Source organism: Schistocerca americana, chromosome 8 (genome assembly GCF_021461395.2).
Source record: "Schistocerca americana isolate TAMUIC-IGC-003095 chromosome 8, iqSchAmer2.1, whole genome shotgun sequence".
Classification (NCBI taxonomy): Eukaryota; Metazoa; Arthropoda; class Insecta; order Orthoptera; family Acrididae; genus Schistocerca; species Schistocerca americana.
The window spans coordinates 158,563,173-158,588,125 of NC_060126.1; the positions used below are offsets into that span (position 1 = coordinate 158,563,173).

A 24,953-nucleotide genomic window follows, 5' to 3' on the forward strand; every position below is an offset into this window, starting at 1 on the left:
AGAATTTTTGGTTGGTCTAGATTTCAGAGTAAGCCAAGTAGATCCATGCTTATACATTCAAAATCAAAATGGCAAAGAAGTTCTGGTAATTTTTTATGTTGATGATGGGTTGGCAGCTGCCATTGATTCAAATTATTTGAGCATTTTCTTTCAACAATTGCAAAAGGAGTTCAAGATCACTGCGGCACCAGCAAACTATTATTTAGGTCTCCAAATTGAACGTGGCAAGGATGGCTGTATCAAGATTCACCAGAAGACTTATGCACAACGAATTTTAAAACGTTTCAACTTTTCAGAGTGTGCAGCAGTTTCTGCCCCAATGTTGAAAGTTACAGATGTTTCACAGTCAGGGAAAGATGACATGGTAGAACAGTCTTTTCCATATACAGAAGCAGTTGGAGCATTAATGTATCCGATGCTTAGCACAAGACCAGACATAGCCTTCAGTATAAGTGTTCTGTGAAGATATCTTGAGAGTCCCACCAAAGAAGACATATTAAGAGTAAAAAGGGCTTTTCATTACGTATGAGCAATGACTGAATATGGAATCACATACAGATCATGAGGAAAGAGCACAACTCTGAAATGCTACAGTGATGTAGATTATGGAGGCTGCTCAAAAACAGGCAGATCAACATCTGGAGTAGTCATCAACTATGCAGGAGGGGCAATATCATGGCTAAGTCAGCAACAAACCATGGTAGCAACATCTACAACTGAAGCTGAACTAGTTTCTACAAATGAAGCTGTCAAGGAGATTATTTGGTTAACTCGTCTATTCAGAAATACAACAAGGCTATCAGAAATTCCAGTTCTCTGAATTGACAAATGATCAGTAGTGAAGTTGGCAGAGAATCTAGTATTTCATTGTTGAACCAAACATATAGCCATCAAGCACTTCTTTATTCGTGAAAAACTTTATGAAGGAAGAATTAGAGTTCATCAAATCCCATCTGAAGAGCAGGTAGCAGACATCATGACCAAAGCTCTACCAACGACACGTATGAAGATTTGTGTAATCAAATAGGACTGTTGTAAAAATCAGTTTTGTTTTGTTTTGTGAGTTTGCCTGTTTGTTGATTTATATTTAACAAGGGAAAATGTGAAAGTAAATTCTTTTTATTAACGTATTTAAAAAGAAGTTTTGTGTTAAATTATTAATGAACATAATATATGAGCATAATGTTTTGTTCATCTCTGTTTTTTATTTTGAGTCACAACACTTGCACTTTTACTCTTAGGTGTTTTTAGAAGCTCCTTGGTCCAGTGACTTTGTGGTGAATCTCTAGTATGCCCGAACTATAGAATAATACACAGTTGTTCAGAATAATTTTCATTACTTTGACACTCAAAAACTCAATGATAAACATTAACAACTCTAAGTCACTATGCCAACAGTGACAAAGATAATAATGTCGTGTGACTAAGGCCTCCCGTCGGGTAGACCGTTCACCGGTTGTAAGTCTTTCGATTTGATGCCACTTTGGCGACTTGTGCATCGATGGGGATGAATTGATGATGATTAGGACAACACAACACCCAGTCCCTGAGCGGAGAAAATTTCGGACGCAGCTGGGAATCGAACCCGGGTCCTTAGGATTGACATTCTGTCGCGCTGACCACTCAGCTACCGGGGGCGGACAGTGACAAAGATTATGCTCTAATACGTCAGCAATATGATCGTGCTAAACTAACCTGGCAAAGAATGTCAAACTATTGCCACAACTTCTTTTGTAAACTGTGTCTCCAGATTCAGAAATAAATCTAAGTATTTGAAAACCAAACTCACCGCTTTTTGTCAGCACCTGATCTTTATTGAGAATAAACAAGTTTTTTTTTTTCTCAACAAAATACAATATAGATGGCAAAACAAAGCGTAGGGCTATGGATAGAGTGGTGCTGAATGAATCTCGTTTGTCTGTCAAGAGAGCAATTCGTGATGCCTTCAGTGACGACTGTAGCAGAATATTGTCAAATGATCTTTCACAAAACCCAAAGAAATCCTGGTCATATCTAAAGGCTGTTAGTGGGACCAGAGTTACTGTCCTGCCCCAGTGACAGACAGGAACAGAAATTGGGGGTAGCAAAATAAAGGATGAAATGCTTAACCCAATTTTCAAAAGTTTCTTTGCAAAGGAAAACCCTGGAATATTGCTCCAGTTTAATCCTCATACTACTGAAAAGTTGAATGAAATAAATATTAATGTCAGTGGTGTTGAGAAGCAGCTGAAATCATTAAAATTGAGTAAAGCTCCAGGGGCTGATGAATCCCTGTCAGACCCTACACTGAATCTGTGGCTGAGTTCGCCCCTCTTCTAACTATAATCCATCATAGATCCCTCAAACAAAATACTGTGCCCTGTTCTTGGAGAAAAGCACAGGTCACACTGTTCTAAAACAAGGGTAGCAGAAGTGATCCACAGAACTACTGTCCAGTACCCTTGACATCAATTTGTTGTAGAATCTTAGAACATATTCTGAACTCAAACATAATGAGGTATCTCAAACAGAATGCCCTCCTCAATGCCAACCGACATGGATTTCAAATATATCAGTCATGTGAAATCCATCTTGCACTTTTCTCAGATGACATACTGAAAGGTCTGGATCAATGTAGTCAGGTAGATATAGTATTTCTTAATTTCCAAAACCATTTGACTCAGTACCACACCTACACTTATTGTCAGAAACATGATCAGATGGGTATCAAGTGAAATTTGTGTCTGGATTGAGAATGTTTTGATAGGGAGTACGCAGCATATTATCTTGGCTGGAGAGTCATTGTCAGATGTAGAAGTAACTTTGGGTGTGTCCCAGGGAAGTGTACTGTGGCCCTTGCTGCTCATGTTGTATATTAGTGACCCTTGAGACAATATTAATAGCAAAATCAAGCTTTTTACGGATGATGAAGTTATCTATAATGAAGTACCATCTGAAAGAAGCTGCATAAATTTTCAGCCAGATCTTGAAAAGATTTCAAAGTGATGCAAAGACTGGCAACTTGCTTGAAATGTTCAGAAATGTAAAATTGTGCACTTCACAAAAAGGTATCCTGTGACTATAATATCAGTGAGTCACTGTTGGAATCAGGCAACTCATACAAATACCTGGGTGTAGCACTTAGTAGGGATATGAAATGGGATAATCACATAGGCTCAGTTACAGGTGAAGCAGGAGGTAGACTTTGGTGTATTGGTAGAATACTGGGGAAGTGCAATCACTCTAGAAAGGAAAAAGAAAAGAAATGATCTTATGCCATTGCTGGCTCTGAGGCCCATCCGGGGAAGTTTGGCCACCAAGTGTGAGTCTTATTTCAGTTGAAGCCACATAGGGCAACTTGTGTGCTGATGATGAGAATGAAAAGATGATAAGGACTGGACAACACCCAGTCCATGAGCAGAGAAGAATCTCCAACCCAGCCGGGAATCGAACCCAGGCCTGCTGCATGGGCGTCCAGCTAAGCAGAAAGGGGATTGCTTACAAATCACTCATGTGACCAGTTGTAGAAAAGTGCTCAAGTGTGTGGGACCCTTACCAAATAAGACTAACAGGTGATATTGAACATATACAGAGAAGTGTAGCACGAATGTTTGATAAGCGATGATCAAAAGGATCACTGCGTTAATAATCTACGGAAACCAGTGACTGAATGGTGGCCTCTATTTTGAGTGGTTCAGAGATGTGATTCTTCCTACACATTGGTGAGTGGGTCTGTAGATGGCATAATATATCACTGAAACTGGTTGCTCAATAAAAAAGCTATTTGGAGATTTAGACGGCTAAAAGGTGTTTTGATTCAGCATTCTGGTCATAAGTGTGTTTGATCCATGGGAGAAAGGCACAGAGATACTGAAGGATATGAACTGGATAGACATAAACTATCCCAAGAAAGTCTATTAACAAAGTTTCATGAACCAGCTTTAAATGATGTCTCCAGGAATATGCATCACTGACATAGGTACTGTGAGAATAAGATCAGAATAATTACTGCACCGACAGAGGCAGTCAAACAATCAGTATTCCCACACTCCATGTTGTTGTTGTTGTTGTCTTCAGTCCTGAGACTGGTTTGATGCAGCTCTCCATGCTACTCTATCCTGTGCAAGCTTTTTCATCTCCCAGTACCTACTGCATCCTACATCCTTCTGAATCTGCTTAGTGTATTCATCTCTTGGTCTCCCTCTACGATTTTTACCCTCCACGCTGCCCTCCAATACTAAATTGGTGATCCCTTGATGCCTCAGAACATGTCCTACCAACCGATCCCTTCTTCTGGTCAAGTTGTGCCACAAACTTCTCTTCTCCCCAATCCTATTCAATACTTCCTCATTAGTTATGTGATCTGCCCATCTAATCTTCAGCATTCTTCTATAGCACCACATTTCGAAAGCTTCTATTCTCTTCTTGTCCAAACTATTTATCGTCCATGTTTCACTTCCATACATGGCTACACTCCATACGAATACTTTCAGAAATGACTTCCTGACACTTAAATCAATACTCCATACGTGAATGGAATGGAAGAAACCCTAATAACTGATACAGTGGTATGTACTCTCTACCATTCACTTTACGGTGGTTTCCCGAGTATAGACATGGATGTAGGTGTAGATGTAGAACTTTGCTTATGAACTTTGAAGTGACATACACAGAAAATTGGTAGTTACAGCACTTCTCTTTCTTTGTGAAGATGTGAGCACTGTGCCCATGTCCATTTCTTCTGTGGTTGACATAGGTTACTGAGTCATGCAACGAGTTACCACCAGTGTGTTGATTCAGACGTGGCATGAGTGCAGACATGTGCACCAATTGCCCTCTGTGAGACACCAATAGGTAGGACTGGCAATGCTGATGCAGCTTCCATTTGCACACTTGTATCCAACCCCAGGAAGCAGGTTGCAGCAAAGGTGACAGAACAGGCAGTGCCAGTTGCCAACAACTGATGGGGGCACCCACAGCAGATGAGACAGTGGTGAAAACATCATCAGTGACAGTAGTGAAGACAGTAGCATTGGCTGCGATGTTGGAGATGGCTGGGGAGACGGAGGGTGCAGAGGCGGAAGAGATGCACCTAGTGTGCAGATGCCCATGTGTAGTCATAGCTGGTCGAAGTGTCATAACGTCCTTCCCACGGCCACATGGAAAATGCAGAGGCATCAGCCAAGATTACTCTCGATGACAGCTGGCACCCATTTTGGCTGGTGGCCAAACTCATGAGCCCAGACAGCTGTGCCAGGCTGGAAGTCTGCCAGCAGGTGGCGTGGGGTCAATCAAAGCAGATGTAACAGAGTCTGGGGCTGACGACCATGGCACAACTCTGCCAGATTCTTATCACCAACTGAAGAGCCGGTGACACATCCGAAATGCATTTTTTCATCTCAGTCTTAAATGTTCATACTTGTCATTCTGCTTCCTCATTCGATTGAGCTCAGAAAGGAGGAGCAGTGACATGGTGAACCACACTTATTCCACAAAAATCTTCAAATTCCTGAGATATTGTTTGAACTCAGGGTCATTGTCTGTAACTAGGCATACGGAAGACCTGCCATTGCAAAAATTTTTGACAAAGCTGAAATTTTTGCCACCACAAAAGTAGGTAGACACTGCACCACATAAGGAAACATAGAATAAGCATCAATTACAACAAGTCAGTAGAAATTCAAGAAATGTCCTACAAAATGTACATGAATTTGTTCCAAGGCTCCTATGAATCCGACTGCGGTGAGAAAGGAGCACAGGGGGTCAACAGATGAGTAGCACACTGTGGGCTGGCTCTAACAACTCATGCTATTTTTCCATCATTGCCTGGCCAGAAAATATGTCTGCATGCTAATGCGTTTCTATCTGTCACACCCCATGGTCCATATGCAATACGCACATAATGTCATGTTGGTCCTCTGTAGCTAATAGCAAGCTCTAACAACTCATGCTATTTTTCCACCACTGCCTGGCCAGAAAACATGTCTGCATGCTAATGCTTTTCTATGTGTCACACCCCATGGTCCATATGCAATACGCACATAATGTCACATAGTGTCCTCTGTAGCTAATAGCAACACTCCATCCCAAACACAAAGATGATTTCACAAAGGATCAGAAGTATGATGTGGAGTCTAAAACAGGATCCACAGATACCGTGGCAGCAATTTTAGTGCTAGTAATAGCAAAACCATGAACAATATTTTGAGCTTCCATGTCTGAATGAAAATGAAGCAATTCCTGTACACCAAACTCTGGTTCCGGATCAATATGAAACACTATAAGGCATCAGCCTTTGCATGTTGAGCTGTAGGTCAAAAATGTATCTCATAATTGTATGGTGACAGGAAAAAGAGCCCACTGCTGCAAGTAATGTACAGATTTGTATGATAAGGATGCCAAAAGGTTGGAAAGAGACACTAGTGGTTTGTGGTCTGTGATTAGGTGAAACTTAGACTGTATAGCAAAACGTGAAATTTTTTAGAGCGTATGTGCTCATCAAAGCCTCTTTCTCTACCTGAGAAGATGCTGTTGCACTTAATTTGAATTTAAGGATTTACAGACATATGCAACAGGGTGTTCAGTTTTGTCCGTGTACTTATGAGCAGCAATGGCACCAAGGTCGAACTGGGACACGTCCACTGCTAACACAAGGTGCTGGCCCATCTGAAAAATGACCAAATGAGGAGCCGACTGCAGCTTAAAGTTAAACTATTTGAATGCCTGGCCACAAGCTGGGGATCAGTTGAAAGGAACATCTTTACATAATAATGCCACAGTAGAAGCATTTGGTATGAAATTGTGATAGTATGCAATGCTTAAAAATGCGTATAATTTCTTGATGGATGTGGGGTGTGGCAATGTGGCAATAGCATCAATACACTTGCACAATTGTTTAATGCCAGCACGCGACACTTCAAAACCCAAATAAATAATTGGTTGTTGAAAAAGCTGTGTCTTGTCCAAATTTCATTCTAACACTGCAGACTGTAAAACAGAAAATAGAGCACAGAGGTGCTGCAAATGTTCCTCTGCAAAAACACCACATAGACCCCTACTACTATGTCATCTAAATAGCTGATGCAGCCCCAGAACTGATCCAATAAGTTTCTCTACAAAGCATTGTAAAATAGCTGCTGCACTTTCCACATGGAAAGCAAAACTCTGTTATTGATAAAGCCCAAATGGTGTATTGATAACTAGAATAATTTTAGATTCTTCATCAAGCAGCAGCTGTAGATAGTCCTCTGCTAAGTCAATCTTTAAAAAATAACTGGGGAACTGGTCAAGAGCTACTTCCGGTGGCACATCCGAAATGCATTTTTTCATCTGAGTCTTAAATGTTCATACTAGTCATTCTGTTTCCCCGTTCATGATTGACTGTGGACTGAGGAATTTCTCAGACTCACCACAGAGGCATAATTCACCAGTAAGTTTCTTGGATATTAACAGAGGTGCTGATCATTCAGTTGGAGAAAGTGGTCAACTAACATCAAGGGATTGAAGACAATATAATTTTGCTTTTACTTGATCCTGCACAATTACCAGTACCAGGCAGACCCGGAAGAAATGGGAGCACAGGAGCAGTGGGAGAGGAGAGGGGGGGGCAGACTGTTTCATCACAATATGAGCCTGAAATTCTAAGAGAAAAAAGTTCAGCACAGAGAGAATCTAATTGCTGATATGGAACTTGATCAGAAACCAAATGCATTTCATCATTGATGGAGAATCCAAACGGTTTAACCCTCAAGCGGGCACGCCGTTTTGTTGTATCACGAGCGGGCGCACGGCACACTTTGTACACATGAAAAGAATAGGTTTCCTTATGTTACCAAGGTAAGTCAAGTATGACCAAAATCACAGTTTAATCTTAGTTTATGTAAACAAGGAGAAAATATACTTACATAATATGAGTTAAACTACTGTTTTGTTAAACAATAATGAAATAAATTTCCACTATAACTCACTGTTACCAAGGACATTTGTTAAAGAGACAGTAATGATTCATTTGAAGGATTAAGCAGTGCAGTTGCATCAGATCACGGCCAGCTACTTATTTGATCACTAATTATCTTGTAGACAACTGCCTCAGTGTGGGATTATATTGCTAGGTCATAACTGGGGTAATTTTTTTGAACTGCTCGTAAATGTTTTCTCGCCTAGCTTGCTTTGTATTTTATATTACTGTTGCTCACTTGGACATATGACAACACAATTTATCACTCTGTTACCTGAAGCAATACTGAAGGAGTAGGGATAGGTTTGCAGTTGTGAAACAAAAATGGAACCGCACAAAATCATTTTATTTTTGGTTGGCACACTTTATACACAGGTGCACCCGCTCGACGGTTAGAAGTGTCCAAACCAAACAAGATTTGCTGTGTAAGCATTGTCCACAACTAGGAATGTCAATGAGCAAACCACAACCTTGTAAGACACAGGTGCAGAAAACCGTCCAAGAATGGGAACCTGTTCGTTGTAACTCACCAGCCCCCATGACAATGGAGTCAGAAGGGTAGAATCCAAATCCTGGTCCTGCACCCATGTCCACTTGCAGTCTCAGTCATTTTTTAAACATGTGCACTTAAATGTATAAGTTCCCTTGAGACACCATCATTGCTGACACACTGTTCACATCAATGTTTGTTTCATCCTCACTCATGTTTGGAAAGAAGTTACATACAGAAGCAATGTGTCCTTTCTTATGGCACCTATTACCTGTTGCCTGGTGCTTGGGACAAGGGGACCTTCCATGTTGAGTGAAGCATTAAGGGCATGAAAACAGCAGAACATGAGTCTGTCACTGTTCTGACATGGATTGTTGTTGTCGCGAATGGCGATTATCTATACGACACAGAGATGTCTGCTGGACTGCTGCAATAGCATCTATGTTCCCTTACAAACTGAATGGAGGTTGGGATTTCTGAAACTTTGGACCAGGCTTATATCTGACTACCTGCAGCCCATGAAACTTCAGATGATTGCACTTTGTTCAGCACTTCGTAACCATAGGATTTTCACACTGTATAGATCACTCTCGAACTTCCTTATCAGGAGCAAAACATTTGATTGCATCGCGAATCAGTTGATCTGCATAGGATTCTTTATGAACATTTACCACAAAATTACAATCACCATGTAGTTCTGCTGCCCATGCCCTGTACAACTGTTTTGGCCGCAGCAAAACTCCACACAAGCAGCAATAACATGAGTATATACAGTGTTAGGTAGGAAGTAACTCACGCATCTGATCAAAAGAAGACTTATGGATTCTAATACAACAACTGATACACACGAGTTGAAATCAGTGACAGAAAAAGGACCATGCACTGCCTTACATCTGTCACTACAAATGCTTAGAAATGTTGCTGCAGGCATCCCAGTCTTATGCTGCATCGTTGTATGGAGGAAATGAGGAAATGGCAGCAGATATGTTGTTGTAGGGCCTCATGTTGTGCCAGTGTAGTCATTAAACTGGAATTAGCAACTGTCAGTGCCAGCTGTCACTCAAGAAGAGATTTAAGCACTGCCTCTATGGAAATTATACTCAAAGGACCAGTGACTGAAGGGGAACACGTGTAGTCAAATATCATACTCATCGCCAAAAAGTGTTCTAACCCAAGACCACTGTAATTTATTACTCAGACAGTACTTACACAAGGAAGACAAGACACAATACAATAAGCAGTACACAAGTGGCCAGCAGAGCCTTGCGCTACAGTCTATATATTCATTAGTTCCAGCAGGGGGCACATCCAGCAGGCTGCCCTCATAACTGCTGTCTTATTAGCAGGCCAAGTGGCCTCTAGTGGCCAAATCAGGCATGAACTTCACACGGGAACTGTGAAGTGGCACACACACAAAATTGGTAGTTTCAGCAGTAATATAGGTACTTTAAAAAACTTGTGAAATGTTGCTTTATGTGATAAATGTTTTGGGTATTTTTTGAGGAAACAGAAATTACAGTAATTTCTGGATGAAAACATTTTGTAGATATAAATTTTTTACACTTTATTCTCAACTTACTCCCTGCATTAAGAGACATATAACGTAACTACTATTTGCCAAAGAGTTTAGTAGTCATAGGAGGAATTTATTTCCATGAGATGAGAGCAGGTAGATGTTCCACTAATGACAGTGGCATCCAGTTTATATGCTATTGCTACATTTCCTTATTGTAGTTTATTGATTTATGTAAGTAAACCCTAGTCACATTTTTACTGCTCTGTGCTCATCCATTTATACTGTCCTTTGAGCTGTAATAATGATGTTTTTTCGCGCACTTGCAAATATTTCAAATGAGTTTAGAGATTTAAAAGCTACAGTAGAGGACCAAAGAATGCAACTGCACGCACAACAGTGGCAACAAGTTAACATCAATCAGACCAGAATTTGGGTGAGACATGAAACGTGAAGCAAGCAAGAAGATGTACATAAGGTATCTTGCTACGAAAACATTTTTGGAGATATGCTGCAAGATGCGCATCACTGTGTTCCTACCAAAAAGCCATGTTACATACAGTAACAGTGTTTTCATGTCATCAACAGCAATCATCAGTGCATACATCTCCTTCCACTTTGAAGAGACTGTACATATCTATTAGGCATATGGGCACAATGTTTCTGGTTGCTACCATGTCAGATATCAGCTCACTTCCTGTCAGTCATGCACCATGCAACAGACGAGGTGTACAGACATGTTTGAAAGCAGTGAATAACTCTAATTATCACATATGGACATATTCAAAGAAATGTTATTGTCAGTAGTAATCTGCAGTTAGGTAGCCCGTGGTCTTTGCCCTGACACTTAGTATGTAAGAAGGATGGATCGTGGAGGCCATCTGGGGATTATCAGGTGTTAAACTCTAGGACAATCCCAGATTGATACCCAGTACCTAACATACAGGACTTCACATGTACTCTGGCTGGTGTAAAACTTTTTAGCATTCGCGACTGCAAGGAAGCGTACTACCAGATACCAGTACCTCCAAGAGATGTTAGGAAGACAGCAGTGATTACACCACTTGCATTTTATTGACAAAGTGATAAAGGGATTGGCATTTTTTTTAATTCTATTGATGACATTTTGGAGTTGTTGCCACATCAACAGCATCTGTGTCAAGTTCACAGATGACTCTTTGACCATAGAGTGGTATTAAATGAAAATAAGTGGGTCATGCACAAGAACCATGTCACTTTTCTTGAACATAATGTGTCATCAAAAGAATCATACCTCTGTGAGGGAAGATTGTGACAATACAGTTTCCACAGAAGATGGAAAACTACTAAGAAGTGAAAAGATATATGAGAGTAATAAATTCTTATTAACACCATCTGCCAGCAATGGCTACCGTGCAAGCACAACTCACGAATGCACTCAAGGGACACAATGCCGAGGGTCGGTGACTGATTAAGTGGACACTAGAAATGGACAAAGCATTTAGAGATCTGGAAGTAAACCTCAGCCAGGCAGTGTTGCATGCCCACCCAGTTCAATATGCAGAGTTAGCTATTGTTGTGGACACGATCAGTTGGCAATCTGGACAGCACTTGTCGAGCGTGTAGATGAACAGAGTGGTCAGAGGCAAGTCTCAAACAGCCAAGATATCACCTGAAACTGCAGTGAAGACGTTTGTGTGTACTTGGGTTGCATGTTTCAGATGCCCACTCCAAGTTATGATTGATCAGAGATATTTGTTTCAGTTCACACTGTTCTTGGAGCTGGCCAAAATGTGCAGGTTCCAACACTACCGAATGACTACTATCACCCACCAATATTGGTATGGTGGAACAGTGACACAGAACCTTGAAAGCAGCATCGATGTGTCATCAAGACAGATGGATGGAAGCGTTACCATTAGTGTTCTTAGGCCTGCCAACAGCTCACAAACTTGATATTGGTGTGTGTCAGTGGCTGAGATGGTTTACTGCAAACTGCTACGGATTCCAGCAGACTATTTAGTACCAACAGCACTGCCAAACTCAAGGGACCTCATATAGCAGGTGCAGCAGCTAAAACTTCACTGCACGAATGTATGTGCCCATTGACTTTCCACATGGCACATGTAAGGTGTTTGTACACACAGACTTACGTGATTGCTCTCACATAATGTTACAAACAGATTCCCTAGAAGCATCCTTACAACCACCATATACCGGGCATTTTGGTGCTGCATAGAGACAAGCACACCATGGAAATATTGTAGAATGGCAGTTTGATGAAGGTATTGGTTGAATGCAACTAGCCAGCATGGATTTTACCTGCCCTGATCTCAGACCAGTGCATCAAGACACAACAAATGCAAAACAAACTGAAAGGATGCCTAGCACATTGTCCAGGACATGAACACAATGGACAGGTATGTCACCACCACAAACAAAACTGTCAGCATCACTGAGACACCTGACAAACACAGAAGTGCTGAGGATCTGATTAAATTTGAGTATCAATGCATCCTTGGGGCTTGCAGTTTAAGAGGGTTGGAGGAGGGCTGTGTGACAATGATACCTTTTCGTGCACCTGCACTACATGATATAGAAGTGTGAGAGGTATTTCTTTGGTGGCTGTTGTTTTTTTTTTTATCTTTGCCATCATGTTATGTAACTTCTTAGTGTTTGTTGAGTCTAGTTGTGATTAAGTAATTTTGACAATATTTGTACTAATAAAGAATTTCTTTCATTCATTATACACTATGCATATTCTACTTATGTGACATAGCTCCATGATTTCAGGTCAGTTCTCAGATATTTGTATAACAGTAATAAATTGGCTTATATTGACAAGTTCTCTTTTTTTCCCACTCTGTTTCTGCCCTGTATGTTGAGTCTTTTACATAATCCAGTATATATAGTTGTGATACAACTGCTACTGTTCTTTCCTCTCTATGTCTTGTACTATCAAATGTGAATATCCAGCTTCAAAAACTAAAATTACGGTATTTACTTTCAGGTTACACTCCAATTGGTATCTCTTTCAAAGACTGTAGCATATTATTAGTTATCTTATATTATGTTTGTTAAACAGTTTCTCCCCTTCCAATGTGTTGCATGCCTGCAAATATAGATTATGGAGATATTATCCTTTTCTGTATAAACATTCAAATTTTCTACCCTTTTGTGTTACAGTATTTTTACTCTGAGTTCTAAAAAAGCAAATCTTACACCTAAAATTTTTGTCACTATTTTGACATTACTCTCATGTTGCTGCATTCCATAATATCACGGATTACAATCATATTTTCACAGTATTTTTAATTCTGTTCTGTCAGTCAGTATTGTTTGCTCTGTTGGTGTTTCTGTATGGTGTTTCAATATTTTTTTAAATTTTTGCTTCATTTTCTGTTTAGCGGTACTTGTGTTCCAAGTAATGACTAGTTCTGGAACTAATGAATTTGAAATTATGGAGGGAGGAAATGTCATTGTGACTGGTCGCTTTTGGTTGGGTGGTGCTCCTATGTTAAGCGATGGGCTGGAGCCCCCAAAACCAGCTCCTGGTGTTCCCATGGATAAGAAGGATATATATAAGGAGATGAGACTCAGGGGCTACAATTACAATGGAATTTTCCGGAGTCTGATTAGTCTGGATCCTTCAGGTAGGAGACATTATTAGACAGTAAACCAACAATTACAGTACAGTTGTGCAGGACAGAAGTTAATTGCACCTTTGAGATGTCATACATTGATTTTATAATTACAGACACCCATATCTCCTTCTAAATTATAATGTAATGTCTTTCTAGCTGGGTTCATAAAAATATCATATATCAATGATGAAAAAACTGACTGTAATCAGGCATATTATTAACAAGTCTCATAATTTTAATCAGTTATAATTTTACAATGCTTGCACTTAACTAGTACAATACGTTTCAGCATTGTCATTGAATTGCATATTTCCAGACATCTTTCTGCTTTATTGCATCTGCATCATGCAATACTTCACTTACAATCCAGTTTATCATCTCATAATGCCAAGAAGTAAACTTCCTAGTTGCTGAGAAAACAGGCAAAAGAGTGTGGTGGCAAGCAGAAAAATTATTTTTAAATAATTTTTCCCCTAAAGTAAAGAACAATATGTGACACACTTAACAACAAAGTGTACAAGTGTGGGATACATTAGGCAAACCTTGTATATACTACTCTGTGACATCACTGTAATGTGTACATTCCCAATTTCAACAGGCTGGGATGTCCATTACTTTTGTGTTTGTATCATGTTTTGGCAAGGGGAACTCCCCATTGCACCCTTAGAAATTTAGTGGTAAGATGGCCCATTAGATTGCATGCCAGTAACTGAAGACAGATCAAGCATGAAAACATGAAGAAGGTGTACTTAATTCTATCCCAGTTCACAACTCCTAATTCTGCCATCCAGCCAGATCAGCTGTCCCCTTTATTCACACTTATCCACCCTCAGACCTGCTACCCACAGTAATATATATTTTTCATCAGTTATTCTTTATTTTTATCCTTGTAACTTCTCACCAATATTAGTTGGTTTTTGCCTTTCGTTATTGTTGACTCCTTCAGATTTCATCTTGTTTCCCCTTTTGCATCTGTATCATTCTTTTTGTGAATTGTTGCTCTTATTTGGGTGTAATTTTGCAAAATTTTTCGGACCTAATTCTGTATTATTTACGTAATTTTCCACATTTTTCCACCACCATGTAACCTTGTTTCTTCCATCTGGGTCATAACAGAAAAGTGTCCTTATCCCTAGCCATATTCCAGTGCCACATACCTGCATTGTTGCTTGGATCATGGAATCCTCCCCTAATGGTCTTACCATCAAATTACCCATCTCTGGCTACCAGCCATCCTTCCACAATTACCTCCACCTGTTCGGATTCTGCCAGTCCTTAGCCCTCACCAGCATAGTCCTGCAAAACCATATCAATCAAGCCCAAACATCCTTGCAGTACCTTCACTCCCTTCACAAAATTCTCCCGCTATGCAATCCTAAATTCCTGGAACCCATAACACACATTGAAACTCTTGCCCTACAGGGACTTGCGCAACATGCACAATGCCACCTCAAAAAGCTGTACGTCCTACTCACTTCCTACTCCTGCCTTGGAGTACCGCTGTCCACCACCTCTACAACCTCCAAACGTCCCCCACATCCCCTCATAGCTGACAAACCCTGTCTCACAGACCTACTACACTTACTCCACCCTCCAAAACTCCCTCCCACCACCACCACCACCACACAGTATCCAGAACCTAAACAGACCTGCAACACAGTCACAAACCTTTCCTTCAGAAGCCTTAGTCCCACAGAAACATCATTCCTTTCCAAAGGCCTCACCTTTTGCCCCCTCTCCCAAATTGTCATGCAGGACTTGTTAAAGACCTTCTCTCCTTCTCCCGGTCACTACAGTGGAAACGCTTTTTCGCCTCCAACCCTACCAATCAGACTCAACCAAAGACGAATATGGAATCTCCCCTAACTCAGTTCACTCCTCCATCCAATGGTGATCCACCACACTGCTCCCAAACCACCAGTTAATTTTTCAGAATTTCTTAACCTCTTACCTTGCCTCACTATCATTCCCCAAATCCTTCCAATGCAAACTAACCTTACATCTGCTAAAAGAACCACAGTCCACCATCTAAAAACTGATCTCGACCTTATAATCCTACCTGCAGTCAAAAGCTCCACCACTGTTGTTTTGAACCGCAAGAATTACCTGACGGAAGGACTCATTTCCATATACATCCCATGCCACAGTGACCCCATTCCAGTAATGCAGCAGGATCTCCAGTAACTATTCAAATCCTCAGGCCCATCCCAGAACCTTTCCCTGAAGTCAATCTCTCTACTCACACCTACCACTCCCTGCACTCCTACCATCTACATGCATCCTAAAGTCCATAAATCTAACCACCCAAGACACCTCATTGTGGCTGGTTATTGTGCCTCCACTGAGAGAATCTCTGCTCTCGTAGACCAACACCTTCAAACTATAACCCAGAACCTACCCTCCTATATAAAAGATACCAACCATTTCCTCCATCGATTCTCCACAGTTCCTGTCCCTTTATCACACTGTGCCCTGCTCATTATTATTAGTACCACTTCCCTGTACACTAACATTCCTATTGCCCATGGTCTTACCGCTATTGAACACTACCTTTCCCAATGTCTGACAGATTTCAAACCATAACCTCCTTCCTAGTCGCCATAACCAACTATATGCTTACCCACAATTACTTCTCCTTTGAAGGCATTACCTACAAACAAATCCAGGGTACAGTTATGGTCACCCACATGGCCCCATCCTATGCCAACCTATTTATTGGCCATCTAGAGGAATCCTTCCTAAAAACAGAGAAACTTAAACCCCTCACCTGGTTCAGATTCATTGATGACATCTGCTGTCTGGATCAAAGGTGAGGACACCCTATTCACATTCCTCCAGAATCTCAACAACTTTTCTCCCATTTGTTTCACCTGGTCCTACTCCACCCAACAAGCCACCTTCCTAGATATTGACCTCCAGCTCAAAGATGGCTACGTCAGTACCTCAATCCATATCACACCTACTAACCACCAGCAATACCTCCACTTTGACAGCTGCCACCCATTCCATACCAAGAAGTCCCTTCTGTACAGCCTAGCCACCTGTGGATGTCGCATCTGCAATGACGAGCAGTCCATCTTGAAGTGTACCGTGGATCTCGCTGAAGTCTTCCCTGATTGTAATTATCCTTATAACCTTGTACAAAAACAAATCTCCTGTGCCTTATCTTTCCAGTCTCCCAACACCTCCCAAAGTCCCACAGTCCAGCTATAAAGGAGCATTCCCCTTGTAACTCAGTTCCATCCAAGACTGGAGCAGCTGAATTACATTCTCTGCAAGAGTTTTGATTACCTCTCGTTGTGCCCTGAAATGAGAAATATTTTGCCCACTACCCTTCACACCCCTCCCACAGTGGTAATCTGTCGTCCACCAAACCTACGCATTATACTCGTCCATACTTACAAAACCCCTGCTCCCAACCACTTACCTCTGGCTCATACCCCTGTAATAGACCTAGATATCAAGACCTGTCCCATACTTCCTCCCACCACCACCTGGTCCAGTCCGGTCACTAACATCACGTATCCCATCAAAGGCAGGGCTACGTGTGAAACCAGTCATGTGGTCTGCAAGCTAAGCTGCAATCACTGTGCTGCATTCTATGTAGGCATGACTACCAACAAGCTGTTGTCCACATCAGTAGCCACTGACAAACTGTAGCCAAGAAACAAGTGTACCACTGTGTTGCTGAACACGTTGCCAAACATGACATCCTTCATTTCAATGACTGCTTCACTACCTGTGCCATATGGATTCTTCCCACCAACACCAACTTCTCTGAATTGTGCAGGTGTGAACTTTCCCTGCAATGGATCCTATGTTTCCGTAACCCTCCTGGTCTCAACCTTTGTTAGTCACTGTCCTCACCCCTCCAGGCCTTTTCCTGTTCCCATTCAAGCACTACACAGCCGTCATTCCACCACCACCACACCCAGTCTTTTTATTTGTCTCCTTTTCAGCTACTTCCCCCCCCCCCCCCCCCACCTCTGCCCTGCCCATTGTCTGACCTGCACTACCTCACTGTCCACCACCTCCACCATGCTATCCTTCCCCCTTCCCATCCCAGCCTTCTCCTTACCACCCCCCTCCTGCCCCAGTCGCCACTTCCATCATGCACTGGTGCTGCTGCTCACAGTGTGGTTTCAGTTGCCTGAGACTGCAGTCATGCATGTGAGGGGGATCACATAGTAAATTTGAACATGGATTGCCTGCTTTGCAGTCCAACACTGTGACAACACAACCATGATAATGTGCTTCTTGCAATTTGTCAATGTTGCATATCTTGAGCTCGGACCATTCACTGTTTCTTATTCACTTCTTTCTTCAGAGTTCGGTACACTTTCTTCTTGTTTTCATGCTTGATCTGTGTTCAGTTTTTGACAGGCTATCCACTGGTCCATTTGACCACTAATTCTGAGAGGGGTGCAATGGGGAATTTCCCTTAAGAGAAGTGGGAGAAGCCATATTTGATTATGCCTTTTTAGTTGAATCTCATATTAGCTGGGTTTTAAACTGCAATCTCTTATGAATATATTATACTTCAGATATTGAGAATCTCTCAAATATGCATTATTATTGGTATGATTTGTTATAGTTAAATATAAGATAAAAACATAATAGCAGTGGGAGTCTTCAAGGTGGGAGACAGAATCACAAACTGCAAGTGTCCACAGTGGCATAATGTTTAAGATGACATGTTATGGCAAGAAGTATAGCTGATGTGCTTGTTCTTGTCCTACTACTTCTAATAATTATTTATTTTTATTTTATTTTATTTTTTGTACCTTCTCTTTTCTAAAAGGTTCTATTACATTTTTATTAATTTTAAAAAGTATGCTCTGTAATAATCAATATATATAATTATGTGTATAACGAGTATGAAGTGAAGGTTCTCACTTTCAAAGAAAGAGATGGCAACATAGTTTCCAAAATTTCAGTGAATGTACCTATTGAAAATATCAATTGCTGCTCTAATTTGTGTGTAAGAATGGCTACCACAGTCACAAAAATACTCCATATTTAAAATCTTGTTCAGTTTCAGACGAGTGTTATGGTAACATTACATGTATTACTCTGGTGTGCAGAGCACATATATTTTGTATATGTAACTAGACAACATTACTTTAGGTATATGGTTCCCAAATGAATAAACAGATCAGTTAATATGAAGTCGATAAACAGGTCAAATTGAATAAGATGAAGGAAGACATGACTTATCCACTGCCGCACAACCTACAAATATTTTTCAATCTGTTAATATTAACAAGGCACAAACCATGATTGTGCATTTGCAGAAACATTTCTGAAACAAAGATAACCTGGTTAGCTACACATTAGTTTAATGCTTGGAAGTAATTTGATACTGAAAGCAGCAACCACTCACATTATTGCTAAGAATCATTAAGTTCGGCAGCAAATATAGCAGATGTGAGCATCATGCCATGGGAGGCACCCAAGCTCAGTCTCCATATGTCCACAAAAGTTGATAGACTTTCTAAAATTATTATCAAATCTGGGTGTTGTATGTCAGGGTCATATCGTGGAGATGTTTCGCTATGGTGAATCCAATGTCTCCCATATAAGCACATCCAAAGAGTAAGAACAAGTGAAAGAGTCCCATATAAGCACATCCAAAGAGTAAGAACAAGTGAAAGAGTTTTCATCACCAAAGATGAATACAAGGCAAAGGAATCACAGGGAGTGTGGTGTAGGATTGCTGTTCCTTTACCAGTTTCATTAAGATATTTGTAATCACAGTCTGATCAGCAAAGCACTTCACACTTTATTCTTTCAATTCTGCAGCATCATTTGTTATATCTCAAACAGGAAAATATACACTTTTATATTTAATGATGAAAGTTATCATCCTTTGAGGATACATTCAACGTACAATGATGCATTATGAAAAACACAGAACCTGTCCTCTCTTCCACTATTTAAATGCAGAACTGTAGAATGTTCATGCAGGTATATATTTCATGATGTACTTAATCTTGTGACTTTCTATACCTTTTATATCTTCATCTTATTTTGATAGTTTTAATGTTATCACCATATCAATAAAATTTAATTGTACTTTTCTTCTTGTATGTCTAAAAACCAGATTGCCTTTGACACTGGTAATTATATTTCATTATTTAAAGAATATTTCTGGATACAATCTACAGAAAAAATTATTAAGCAAGAGACTAACTGACAGTTCAATACATACATTCATAATCATAAAGTGTGTTTTTTGATTTACAAATATTCTTAATAGCTCTATAATCACAAGTGATCGTCCATTCACATTTAATAATTTAAAATGCTGCAGTTAGCAACTTTGTTCTCATGTTATGTATAACAAAACAAAATAATGTTTTGTGTAACACTCTGTTCTTCCTTACATGAATAGAAAATAAGAGAATATGTTTTATATGTAAAGCTTCTGTTGGTCGCATTGCATGGGAGAAGAACTGGGTTGCATATATGGACAACATGCTGCAAATAAACATCTTCCAGCAGGACACTCGCAACCTGTATGTCCCAGTACAAATAAAGAGAATTGTGGCTGACTTCACGAAGCATACAGAACTTGCTGCCAATTGTGATGAGGATGGAGGTATCTATTGCTAGTTTCTCCATTTATATAATTTGCAGCTCTTGTGAACTGTATAGAAACTCCATGTTTGCATGAACACAGCATTCAATTATTTATGATTTTCTAGTCCTACAGTGTCTACCCAGTCACAACTCTTGTATCTCAGAATTTTGCACATATTGAGAAAAATTAAATGGTGTCTACTGTTATGTGTTAACTATGTGAGAACTGAAACTATAAAATTTAATTTCCATCATTATTCAGTCCTCTAACTTCTATATTAAATATGTACACTCATATACATTCTAAGATTTTTCCTCATTCTAAGCCTGTGAAACAAAAGGGATACAACTGAGGGATGTGTTGAATATCATGTAGACAGTCTGCAAAAATTTCAAATTCACACTGTTGACTGATTTCATTTGTAAAACTAGTATTTATCTAATCAGTGAATCATTGCTTGTGTGTTTCACAAACGAGCATAGGGTGCTCAGAGTTCCTGTAGAGTATCCTATAAAACCAACATCCATATTTGGTTTCTGGATCTTGGTGCATGATTGTGTAACTGAACCAATAAAGATCAATTTATATCTACATCACTGCTCCTGAAGCCATATTGCTGTGTGTGGCAAAGGCTACATAACATACCAGTATAATTTTATCACTTCCTATTCCATTTTCAATTAGATATAACCATGTCTATATTTTGAACTCTAGTGTCGGCTTGTCGAATATCTACAGTATGTTAGCGAATAGCTTTTCAGTCATCATTGTGTGTTGGCTACAAGTAGAAAATATTATATCATTAATCATGGCTGTACTGTTCAAAATGCACTTGCTGGTTACTATGGATAATACAATGGAAAAAATGGTCTTCAGTGTCAGACTATATACACTTCATGTTCTTTTTGGGTACCATGATAGTTGTATAGGTACACTGCATCTCCTTGTGTGTGCTCTGCAAGGGACCATATGATTTAAAGTGGGAGGGAATGTAGTGCACCAGAATAATTTTCTTCCTGTTCCATGCACAAATGGGACATGGGGAAGAGATTTGGTGGTACCTATCTTCGTTAGCCCAAACTCCTTTAGTTTCCCATGTCACTGAGAAAAATGTTTACTGGAAAAAGTTGTATGTTTCTTGAGTCAAGTTGGAATGGATGGCGTCTACCATGTGGCATCTCCCATTAGGGTTTGTTGAAATTTTCTTTGACACTGTGTCCCTGACTGATGAAGCCTATGATGAATTGTACAGCAAGTCATTAGATTTTCTCTATTGTCTCCAGTAAACTGTCATTTTCAAGTTTTAACGTTTACTATATCAATGAAAATACTCAATATTTGAAAAAATATTGAAAAAATATCCATAAGATACTTATATACTATGCAGTACTGTACAGCACAAGGTGGAGAGCATATTTTACAAGTTTTAGCTACTTTTTGTCTTATTGGCTTCACATCATGAACAAGTGAAAAATGACCAATGGCCAATAGAAAAGTTACCACTCTTTCTGACCACCCATTGTCCATGTGCAGAGAATTAACTAGCATCCATGACCACGAAATCCCAGCTTCCCCCATGAACACTCCATTTTCATAGGTTTAAACTACATTTTCACTAAAACCACTAAGTTCTCATCAGTGCATGAATATCTTTCATAAGTGTACAAGTGTATTTGTAGAAGTGTAGATCCACTTCTCATCCCACACCTCCAAGGGCCTTTGAGATGGAGACTCATGTGAACTGCAAGAGATAAGGAGTTTGGCAGCTGACCACAAGCCTTTACAAAAATTCCGATGAGCACTCTATCCATTCACATACCCTGTTGCATCATCATATCAACTGTGTCTGTTTCCCATGTTGCCGTGTTGACACAGTATTCATGTACTGAAAATGGGATCTCTTGAAGTGCTGTGATCACTGGATGTTTCTCCCTTCACCAGTCTTAGCCTGTAAATTATCGCATTTTTCTACACTCTAGCTGTTTCATACACAGCAGCTACTGGGAGCCATTGCTACAGAGATTTAGGCTTGCTTACAGTTCAACTAGTTGGTACCACCACTTGACACTCCTATAAGTAGTAGTCACATACAAAATTCACTATTTTTAACTTTAGGAACATTTAGAGGATCTTGAAACTATCCTGACTGCTCTATAAAAGAAAAACCCTGATATAATACTATCTAGGAACTTAGTAATGTAACTGGGTAGATAAAAAACCTATTCATCAAGTGGTGGCAAGAGAAAAAACATATAAAAGCTAAAGAAATGTACAAACTTTTGGAGCTAGTAACTCCTTCCTCTGGCAGAATAGTTGAAGGGGAAGAAAAGGAATAAAAGAAAAGGACTGGCAAGAGTTGCAGAAAAGTTGCCCAGAACCCCATGGTAAGTCTCCCCTGTTGGGTGGTTATGGGTGACTTTTCCATAAATCTCCTATTTCCTAAACCTTGTCAGCCTTTTCCCTCATCTCTCTTTCTTCCCACTCAGCCATTTTGCCAGAAGGTGAAGCCACTGGCTCTGAAAGCATGCACATTTCCTTAACTTTTATGTGTGTTTTCTCCTCATTTTTTTATCTATATGATTCTATTATACACTCTAAAAAGATATGTCATGAAGGAAGTACCTGAATGGGATGGAAATTGGTAGATGTAGTGTACATGTACAGACAAAAAAATGATTACAATTTCAGAAAAACTGGATGACTTGTCAAGAAAAAGAGCTTCACAAATTGAACAAGTCAGTAACACATTGATCCACATCTGGGCTTCATGCAAGCTGCTGTTGAGTTTGGTGTTGATTGATAGAATTGTTGGATGTCCTTCTGAGGGAAATCATGCTAAATTCTGTCTAAGTGGTGCATTAGATCATCAAAATCTCAAGCTGGTTGGATGACTGTGCCCATAATGCTCGAAATGTTCTCAATTAAGGAGAGATCTGGCAGTCTTGGTGGTCAAGGTAGGCTTGATAAGCATGAAGACAAGCAATAGAAATTCGTGTTGTGTGCAGGCAGGCATTATCTTGCTATGATCTCTGTATGTTTTTCTTTTCACGAGCTAGTAGCTAGTTCATGGCTTCTGAAGGTCAATAAAATGGGGTGTAGAATGTCACTGGCATACTGCTGTGCTGTAAGGGTGCTGCAAGTGATAAGTAAAGGGGCCCGGCAATGAAAAGAAATAGTATCCCAGACTATCACTTATGGTTGTCAGGGTGTATGGCGAGCGACAGTCAGGTTGTAATCTGTGGCTGTCCAGGGCTTCTCCTGACATGTCTTTGACCTGGTATCTCATTGACTATAGTGGAATTGTCTTCAGTGATGAGTTCCACTTCAAGCCCCAATGACCAGCAAAGACGTATCTGGAGATGCCCTGGACAGCAGACAGCTGACTGTCACTTACCATATGGCCAGACAACCGGGATGATGGTATGGAGTATCATTTCTTTTCAAAGCAGGACCCCTGTGGTTGTCATCTGCATCACCATTGCAGCACAGCAGTACATTGACAATATTCTATGCTTTGTTTTGTTAGCCTTCATGCAAATCCATCCAGGACTTACACTTCAGCAAGATAATGACCTGCCCGCATATGGTGAGAGTTTGTACTGCTTGTCTTCATGCTTTCCAAACATTACCTTGGCTAGCAAGGCTGCCAGATCTCTTACCAACACTGTTAGAGAAGTCACAGAAATTTTTAGTCACAAGGTGACTGTAATGGGAGAAGAAATAGGAGACTGACATCACAGAGTAATGCATTTTTCAATCACGATTTCTTCCCTGTTGTTGGTAAATTGAATCAAAACTTTGTGCACAAACACCAGTTATGTGAATTCTGTAGACCAATTTCATAAGGGAACAACAGGAGATGAATCTACGGGGGACTAATAATATTATGAAGTCTCTGCAGAGTGAGGATCTACATGCTTATGATAACATACCCAGTATGATAGTGAATATTTGTTCACCATATACTGTTACTTTTGTTGCATATTTTTCATAAGGGTTTTCCCAGGCAGACTTAATTATTCAGCAGTCAGGTTTCTGTGCAAGAAAGTAGTAAAAACTTCTTTAATGATTTTTTTTCAATGAAGTCAATTTGCAGTAGAGTACTTGCTTGTGTCTGTGAGCACACTGTATTGACAGAATCACAGTTTGGTTTTATTAATGGCATTCACTTGACCAGTCAATATATCCCTTCTTCAATGATATACTAAAATAGATTGAAAACAACATTATGGCCTTTGAGTACTTTTTGTGACTTAATAGCTTCTGACTGTGCAGATGTTGGTATATTCAGGGTGTGTATGCCCTGAGACACCAACAAGTATGAACAGTTAATGTTTTAAATTAATATACATACAGCATATCTGCAAGAAAACCTAAGCTTCCACATATAACACTTATATTGTTTTAGCATGTGTTATCCATTTAAGCATATCAAACTCAAATTTTAAATAATGGCATTTATGCCTGGTCTTCCGGGCCCAAAATTTTTCTACATGGCTGATCCACGAAGTGTTAAGTTTTAAATGAGATTAAAATGCTCTATGGTTTAAGAAATTCATTGCATATTCTCAATGTAACATAATTAATCTTGGTAAAAGGAAATTTACCTTGAAAGTAACACTTCTCAAACAACTGTACACAAGATTTTCTCATGACCTGTTAGAAATGTAAACAGTTGTGACATTGTGCTCACCAAAAACAGTTTCTTATTACAAAGTATTGCATAGTTCTACTAAACAGTCATGGTGCTATTGGCTGTCTGCATTAAGCGTCCTATCCTCTGAATATCTGCAGTCATTGTCTTGTGA

General features: G+C 39.9%; 1 protein-coding gene across 2 annotated transcripts in view; it reads left to right on the forward strand.

The window, feature by feature from the left end:
- Positions 1 to 24,953, forward strand: part of LOC124545218 (fatty acid synthase-like) — a 435,708-nt gene that overhangs the window by 189,797 nt on the left and 220,958 nt on the right. For both annotated transcript variants that reach the window (XM_047124086.1, XM_047124089.1), the window contains exons 17-18: positions 13,326 to 13,571; positions 19,987 to 20,163. In XM_047124086.1, coding sequence (XP_046980042.1) covers positions 13,326 to 13,571; positions 19,987 to 20,163 — 423 coding nt within the window. The remainder of the gene's footprint in view (positions 1 to 13,325; positions 13,572 to 19,986; positions 20,164 to 24,953) is intronic.